The sequence below is a fragment of the Sinocyclocheilus grahami genome, unplaced genomic scaffold (assembly GCF_001515645.1).
Source record: "Sinocyclocheilus grahami isolate Dianchi unplaced genomic scaffold, SAMN03320097.WGS_v1.1 scaffold216.1, whole genome shotgun sequence".
Lineage (NCBI taxonomy): Eukaryota > Metazoa > Chordata > Actinopteri > Cypriniformes > Cyprinidae > Sinocyclocheilus > Sinocyclocheilus grahami.
In genome coordinates this window covers 857870-867014 of record NW_015505395.1, presented here as the reverse complement: position 1 = coordinate 867014, position 9145 = coordinate 857870, and the positions used below count along the sequence as shown (strand labels likewise).

At 33.8% G+C, this 9145-nt stretch overlaps 1 protein-coding gene across 1 annotated transcript in view; it reads left to right on the top strand.

Annotated features, from left to right (window-relative positions):
• The window catches only part of LOC107596271 (piezo-type mechanosensitive ion channel component 2-like), a 120286-nt gene that overhangs the window by 46181 nt on the left and 64960 nt on the right, over positions 1-9145 (top strand). Inside the window, exons 11-19 of the mRNA XM_016286967.1 lie at positions 1715-1829; positions 1945-2027; positions 4023-4201; positions 4389-4562; positions 5082-5123; positions 7421-7625; positions 7699-7875; positions 8043-8168; positions 9033-9091. Coding sequence (XP_016142453.1) covers positions 1715-1829; positions 1945-2027; positions 4023-4201; positions 4389-4562; positions 5082-5123; positions 7421-7625; positions 7699-7875; positions 8043-8168; positions 9033-9091 — 1160 coding nt within the window. The remainder of the gene's footprint in view (positions 1-1714; positions 1830-1944; positions 2028-4022; positions 4202-4388; positions 4563-5081; positions 5124-7420; positions 7626-7698; positions 7876-8042; positions 8169-9032; positions 9092-9145) is intronic.

The following is a 9145-nucleotide window of genomic DNA, read 5'->3' as shown; positions in this document are numbered from 1 at the left end:
TATATATATATTATATATACTGCAATACTGTGCAGTTTATCTATACTTATAAATTATTTTAAATGTATAAAAATATATAATATAATTATATATTTTCAATTATAACTTTATAATTTTTTCCCCATAATTCCAATTAATCCCATAAAATTCATTAGATTTAAATGTTTCTTTAAAAAATAGCTGTTGTATGCAAAAATAGCAAAAATATGTGGTTAAAGAAAATGTCACTATTCAAAAAAAAATTATTTGTTTTCTTTCTGTTGAATGTAATTACTTATTTGTTTCTTTTTTTGGACATTTTCTTGTAGGTTTTGTGAGATTCACCCATTTGTACAAGTAAAGATTTTTACACACAGCTGTGTATTAAAACACCACGTGTGTGTGTTAAAACTAGTTGTATATCTATTTCATATTTCTAAGACTGGCTGCAAAAACAATTTTAATTAAAAAAATTAATCTTGCATGCTGTATATTAAAGGGGTCAGTGGAAAGGGGGAAAGTTTTCCTTTCTCTTTGGAGTGTTACAAGCTGATTGTGCATAGATAAGATCCCTGAAGTTGCAAAGACTAAAGTCTCGAACCCAAAAAGATAATCTTTATCAAAGTTAAGACTCTGCCACGCCCCCCTAAAACGGCTCGTTTTAACACGCCCCCACATATCTAGCTCACTATGTGGAAATATTTGCATAATGCCGCCCAAATGTGCACGCAAAGAAAGAAGGCATGGTTTCAGTAACCGCAGTTAGTGTTGAAGCAGCATGTCAGGGAGACGCTGTGTGTTTCTAGGCGAAAGCAAAAGCACTTTATTTGGCCTTCCAGAAGTAGATGCATTTAGGAATCTTTAAGATCACTTACAACAGAACAGCAATGCATTTTATGGACGACCGTTTCGTGAACCTAGGAGAGGAGGTAATGCTGACTTTGCTATTAGGATTCTCTGATAAATATAAAATTCAATGAACTGCGCTTGTTTGAACTAGACTTTTTTTGTAACATCTTATACACATCTTTACTGTCACTTTTGATCAATTTAATGCTTTTCTGATTAAAAGTATGAATTTATTTTTTCCTTTTTAGTTTTTATCTTTTAGAAATATAATATTTATATGAATGGTAGTGTTTCACAGTTTCCACAAAAATATGAAGCCGCACAAGTGTTTGATAATAATCAGAAATGTTTCTTGAGCAGTAAATCAGCATCTTAGAATGATTTCTGAAGGATCATGTGACACTGAAGACTGGAGGAATGATGCTGAAAATACAGCTTTGATCAGAGGAATAAATTGCGTTTTAATATATATTTAAATAGTCATTTGAAATTGTAATAATATTTCAAGATTTTTCTGTTTTTACTGTATTTTTGAACAAATATTGGCAATCTTAGTGAGCAAAAGAGACTTTCAAAAACTTTTAATAATCATACTGACCCCAAACGCATGAATGAAGTAATGTATATTTTATATAAATATGTAATTTCTTTGTAGTATTTTACAGATAAATTATTAGGCATTCTACAGATATTTTATTTATTTGCAGCAATAGCTGGAAAGTGCACAACTATAATGCAACCCCATGACAGTTATGAATTCATAAACACACTTTTAATATAAAATGTCAGTATACCGTGATTTATTTATACATTTCAACACATTCTGTTACACAACTGTTACAAAAGTGAGTTGCTACAGTTGCTGTTTTCGGCATTGTGTCTATAGGTTTTGTGTCAGCTGAGTTTCTGGCTGCTGCTCAGACAAACTTTGATGGAACGACGAGAGAAGATGGAAGAGGAAGCAGCGCTTTGTGACGTCAAAGTAGATGAGCAGGAAAAACGTGGGTTGTTTATTAGAATCTAAAACAAATGGTTTCCTATGTATAACGTACAGATTAAATCCTGTAATCGTCACTGTCTTAATGCATAAAAAATAACTTTCCATGTGGGGTTTAGAGGAAGAAAAAGACCAAGAGGAAGAGGAGGGGGGCGAGAATGACCTGATGCATGTGATTGGGAAACTAGTGATGGCTCTGCTGGTGGTTTTAATATATATTTAAATAGTCATTTGAAATTGTAATAATATTTCAAGATTTTTCTGTTTTTACTGTATTTTTGAACAAATATTGGCAATCTTAGTGAGTAAAAGAGACTTTCAAAAATGTTTAATAATCATACTGACCCCAAACGCATGAATGAAGTAATGTATATTTTATATAAATATGTCATTTCTTTGTAGTATTTTACAGATAAATTATTAGGCATTCTACAGATAATTTATTTATTTGCAGCAATAGCTGGAAAGTGCACAACTATAATGCAACCCCATGACAGTTATGAATTCATAAACACACTTTTAATATAAAATGTCAGTATACCGTGATTTATTTATACATTTCAACACATTCTGTTACATAACTGTTACAAAAGTGAGTTGCTATAGTTGCTGTTTTCGGCATTGTGTCTATAGGTTTTGTGTCAGCTGAGGGGATGAGTCAATTCTCAATATAATATTGAACCATTCGGTATGCCAAACATCTTCCCTTGGAATAACTTGCAATGAGAAGCATTTCTAAACCTTGTATATACAATATACAATTTTATGCAAAATATATATAATTTATTGTAGGGGTGTGCGATAATGACAAAAAATGATATCTCGCTATTTTCTGGAATTTTTTATAACGATAATTAGACGATATTTTGCTGAGTGTTATTGCGCTGGTATTTTGTCAGGTTTAGGACTGCTGTAGACAGCTGACTCCCAAAGCTTTTGATATTCTATATGGTGATTAGTCTGCAGGAGTACGTTTACATTTATTTTTACCTTTTATGGGCATTTTTACCTTTACAAGGCCAATTTTTCTAACCTAATTAAATGTATGCATCATCTTTTGTGTCAAATTCTTACATTTAATCAATAAATTCAAGACGCTATAGCACTGTTACCAATCAAATCAGTATCAACAAAATTTGTATCTGCAATGCAGAGGTGGCACAGAATCTGCATCTGAAGTGGCATTTAGATGCATTCACACAGACTGTTTAATGCAGGACATGAATGCATTTAACCTGCAGTTACAAATGCATTAATAATGTTTTGATGTTTTAAAAACAAAACGTTGAATACAGATATTTGAAATGATTTTTGGGGGAAAAAAGGGACAATGTACTTTAAATATAAACCTAAAATCGCCAGTAGGTGGCGGCAAATCACTGCCTGAGTGAGTCATTGAGTCATTCATTCAACCGATTCGTTCAAACGGCTCATTGATTCAGTAAAGAAACATTGTTGTGAGTCGTTCCGAGATGCAAAACAGTTCTGCTGTGGCTTTGTGCAAATGTATTTTCGTTGACGAAATAGAGCAAAAAAAAAAGGAACTTGAGTCTAAAATGTAATCCAGTTAATATTAACTTGTTTATTGGACTGTTTTATAAAATCAATATCACATTTGCAATCATACTGATATTTGGAGAAAAGCACCACTCTTTGTGTGATGTTAACTATATCAGATGATAAATATAAAATACATATAAAAGTAATACGGGGGCATATTTGCCCCCTTAGTTTATGCGTGCACTCTCTGGGTGTGTTTTTGTTTGGTTTTTGCAGTATACTTGATCATGTCAAATCGCATTTCATTTAAACAAGAATTGCAATATTATCGTAGATTTATATCACACATTCCTAACTTATTGTATTTTTTGCATAAAGTTAAGCCTATTTTATTATACATTTTATATAATTTTGTATGTGTAATATATATAAATTTAATTGAGTTTTTATTATAAATCTATAGATAGAATGTACATAAATGTAATTGATATTTAATTGTATTTTTGCATTAAAAAGATGTCTGTTACTGTAAATTTTACAAATAATTGTATAACTTTAATGTGTGTATATATATATATATATATGAATGATAAACGATATAATGAGATATATAACCAAAAAATTATGATAAAATTTAGAAATATTAAAAATAAATTATGACAGAAACAGAATTTTTGTGTGAAATTTTCCTTTAAAGGTCTTTGACAGAGAGTTTTGTTCTCCTCAGGTGCATTATGAGTGGTGGCGCAGGATCCTGAAGTACTTCTGGATGTCTGTGGTGGTTTACACCATGCTTGTGCTCATCCTAATCTACACCTGTCAGTTTGAGAATGCCATCAATACCTGGTCCAGTATGACGGGCATGTCAGAAAAAGTGTGAGTTTTGATCATCCTAAATATGTTTGATCAGGTGGACTTACCACAAACCATACCGTAGTGAGCTGTTTGTTGAGTCAGCATCCTGACAGAACCTTATATTTGAGGCACAAAGCATATTGGTGTTGCCTTCGACTCTGACCAAAATAAAAGTGTTTTAAGTCATGATTCTCTGTTGCTCTCTCAGACTGGGGGACATCGGTCTGGAGAAGTACAGCCTCTCGGAGTTGTTCACCCGTATCTTCATCCCCACGTCCTTCCTGCTGGTCTGCATCCTGCACCTGCATTACTTCCACGAGCGCTTCCTGCAGCTCACCGATCTCAAAGCCGTCATCAGCAAAGAGCAGAGCACCATTTACAGGTGAGAGACGCTTTCCCGCTAGTCACGGCTGATGCTACCGGGAAGTGTGGATGTGTGATGTCATTTTAGGTGAGGTCATGTGTCATAATATCTGAAATCTGATTAAACGAGTCACATTTGATGTCGTAACACAAATGCATACCTTTAACCACATCTCAAATCAACTATTTTCTTAGTGAAATAATTATAATAAAAAAAAATAATAATTATAATAATTATTATTAAACATTAATACAAATATTTTATAATAATTGTTTGTTGATCATTATCTCTTGTGTTGCATTGCTTTAATTATGAATTGTAAACAGAAAATTAGTAGCAATTTTTTACTTGTAATAAAGGGGTTTGTTTTGTTTGTTTGTTGATCTTAATGCTTCATTTCTCACTAGCTTCTTTCATGATTGGTTTCTCTCTGTTGAATCTGCAGCAGTGTGCTGCCAATAATCATCGTGCAAATCTATTTCTTATTTTAACCAATCATGTGCTCCCGTCTTTCCCCTGCCGTCCCTCACCTCACAGCTGTACTAAAGTCAGTGGTCGTATCTATCTGATCGTGGATAGGTGGGTGACTGCTTATCTTTCTCTGGCATCCATGGAAAAAACAACCAATGTTCACCTTTTCCCTGATTTCCCATAATCCCTCTTTCTTCTCACTTACTCCTGTTTGTCAGTACACTCTTTGCTCTCTTAATGATGCCACTTTTTTAACGGCCCGCTAGATTCCTGGATAGATCAAAAAATCTATGTGTCTTTTTCCACGGACTTGGTTTCCTGTCTAGAACTTAAACGTTTGCTTTAAATGTTACAGAAAGTCAACATGAAAATGCATTCAAAATTAAGTTTTATTTCCATAATCAGATGTTTTTTTCCCCCAATAAAAACAAATATTCAACGAGTGACCAATGTGTGTGTATGTAAATCAGGTCCTGATGAATAAAATAAAAAGTTGATCAAATAATTTTTTGCCCTCATTGAATATTAATTTTCATTGGGAAATGAAAGGCTGTGTCTTTATTACATTTCAAAGGCACTAAAAGGCTGCGTTAACTATTGGTAAGATTTTAGAAAGTCTGCTTTACCTTCAACAAGAGCCTAAAATATTAACTAAATAGACGTTTGACTGTTTGTTCATTTGAACTAATAACCCGCATAGGGTCAGTGACATTAGCCGATATAATAACTGTTATTTTAGTATTATTTCTATACTATTATAGCATATATTAACATTTTGAATTAGTTTTCAGTTTAATTTAATGTAGTTGTTCTTTTTTATTAGTTTTGGTTTTTGATATTTCTGTTTGAATGCATTCTCTTTTTCGGTTTAGTTTTTTTTTTTTTTTGTCTTTCATCTAATATTTAATATTTAAAAATAGTTTTAGATTTAACAGTAACAACACTGGCCAAACGTTATTTCAGAGGTTGTCTGCGTTATTTACTTTGATCATTTTTATACTTTTTTTTGTATGTTTGTTTTTGAATAACATTTATGGCCACAAATGCGTATTAAAAAACGAAATAGGGTCGGTTTTGATTTCATGTTGACTTTAAACCTCTGCGTGCTCAAATGCATCCCAGAAAGTCCTACTTGAGCCGGTATATCCTGACGATAGTCCTGCTCTCAGTCTCTGACAGGGAATGAATCTCCTCAGCATGTCTCTGAAATGCACGGCCTCTCCTCCTCAAAGAATCTCTCGGTCCCTCTTTCTCTGTCTCACCTTACAGTCATGTTCAATTGTGTGAAACTTTTCATTGCTTTGATTTCGTATATTTCCATTCTGTAAATTGCTTCAACAGCATCAAGCAAAAAATCTCTTCTCCTCAGAGCAAGTAAGTGTGGTATTTGACATGAAACCTCATCATGCAAGCGTTTAAACCCTTCATAGCAGCGAGACCATCTGGAAGAGGCTATCGCCACTAAAGTCTGACTGCTGAAATATTTGTTTGTTTTGGTTTGGTTTTTTGGTCACATGATTCACGTATGGCAGACACATGCATTGCTTCTTTACAATAATTATGCAATCCGGCTTGTTCCTTACGGATCTAATGCACACGGCATCCATGTTTTCCACCCAAACCCTGCCTGTGGAATCCTGATTCAAGGCACTAACATTTAAATAACTGTGTTTTATAACCCAAAATGAGCAGCATGTGATGTAAGTTCAGCGAAAATATGGGTGATTCATCATTTAGAGGAACTTTTCTCTGATATTAAAGAAAAAAAATTCTAGTTTTAATTCTAGTTTCACTGTGGTTTTTTAATTTATTGCAGTGTCAGAATGTTGAATTCGCCAGAATTTCTTTATTTTCTTTACAATCCCCCCACATTTTCTTAAGAACTTTTTGAATAAAATGTAAAATTAAATTGAATCAAATTAAATTAAATTAAATGCATTTTTTTAAAAATTAATAAAATAATTTACTTGGTATTCATAGGCACAGTTTGCTTTTTCATTACAAATATTTTTTTTTTTTTTTTTTTTTTTTTTTATAGTTTCAAAGAAAAAATCTTACTTAGCGGCATATAGGAGTGTGCATATACAGTATATGTACTGTATATATATTTTAAATATACATTTTTGTGTGTGTGTGTTTTACACCAAGCATATACAATATACAATATAAAACATTGTTAATCCAGTAAAGAGAGCATTACATTCAATTGATTTCAAATCCTCTGAAGCATGAAACTATTGGATAGTTCAGCAGTTCACATTTTTCTTCATTTTTTAAATGCATTTATATGTGTCTGTTTAACGTTAAAGTACTTAGTGACTTTACTGCATTTTGTCTCAGATACAGTCTGTTTAGTATTTTGGTCTTAGATTGTGTCTCTTGTGTTCATAACATGTAAACCAAAGAAATCAAGCTTCAGGTGTCAGATCTCTCCTCACTTCTGTTTCAGACCTTAAGAATAAATGGCATTTGGTGGTGGACCGGCTCACGGTCCTGTTCCTCAAGTTCCTGGAGTACTTCCATAAGCTGAAGCTCTTCATCTGGTGGCTGCTGGAGATGCACATCATCAAGATCGTGTCCACTTACATCATCCTGCTGTCTGTCAAAGAGGTAGAAGCTCACACTTGAGGTTATGATACAGTAATCTGAAGGTGTTTCTGTTTCTCACGTGTGTCTTTTGCAGGTCTCGCTCCTGAACTATGTGTTTTTGATCTCATGGGCGTTTGCGCTGCCGTATAAGCAGTTTCGAGTTCTCGCTTCCAGCGTTTGCACCATGTGGACGTGTGTCATCATCATCTGCAAGTTGTTTTATCAGCTAGAGACCATCGAACCCAGCAACTACTCAAGTATTTGTACTATGGTGGGTTTTTTTACTCATCAAATGAGTTTGTCCTTATTCAGATGGGATTCGTTTACATTTAATGAAAAACGCTTGTCATTTCAAGCCCATCCATATCTAGTTCGGCTGTAGCAGAAGAGCAGATTTGCTGGTTCTTGTGTTTAATCATGTGATTGTGGTCTCTGTAGCCATCCAACTACACAGAAGAGCAAATTATGGACATGAATCATTCTCTACTGTACCGGAAGCCCGTGGATCCTGCAAACTGGGTCGGCCTGGAGAAGTTTGAAGAACCTGTACTGCCCAACCTGAGGGTGAGGAGATATGATCAATATTTTCTGGGAAATATGAGTTTTTTTAATAATGTATGGCACCAAACTAGCCTCTACTGAGTGCCAATTTCATGTTTTATGCTAAATGTGCAACCTATTATTATTATGCCTACAAGTATACCTATTATGCCCTATTATAATATTTAATACAGTCTAAGATTACATAAATTTAAAGCTGCATTCCGGAACTTTTTTTTTTTTTTGGTTAAAAATTATACAAAATCAATTTCTGAGTAAATACATAACCGATCAGTGTTCAAATCTCCTTACCTTAGCCCGATTTACAACGGTAAGCTTGTAATAATGTTTTCCAGTTTGAGTGGTTCGAGTCATTCGTCTTTGCATCATTAATCACCATTGGTAGCACAATTTATTGTAAAACTATTTTTTTTTTTTTTCAGTTGATCTGAACAAAACTGCCAGACATGTTACTTGTTCAGATGACATTTTTGGGTGAAACTTCTTATTTTGGACATACTTCCAAGTCGTAGTATCTGTAATTCGGAAGTACAGTGAATATCCACACTGGTGTGTTGACTGAAAGCCCACACATGCAGGTTTCAAACAGAGACAGACTGCAGCTTTAAAGTTTATTGCTAGAAAATCACACAAATCAGGGTTCCCCTTGTAGTTAATCATCCCATATTTTAGTAACAAGTTGGCACAATTGGCAAATACAGTAAATATAAAACAAATCCAAAAGCACATGTATTATTTAATGTATCCTCTTGAGGTGGAGAGACTTTCTTTTCTGAAGATGAAGCATTTCATTGATGGAAGTGATTGACTTTCTGATGTACAGAGCTCGTTTACATTCATCTTCTCGCTCTTCTCTTTCTTTCTCAGAATAACTTGTTGATGTTGGCCATCTTGGCGTTTGAAGTCACCATTTACAGACATCAGGAGTTTTTCCGTCTCAGAAACAAACTCTCTCCTCCTCCCTCTCGGACCATCTTTCA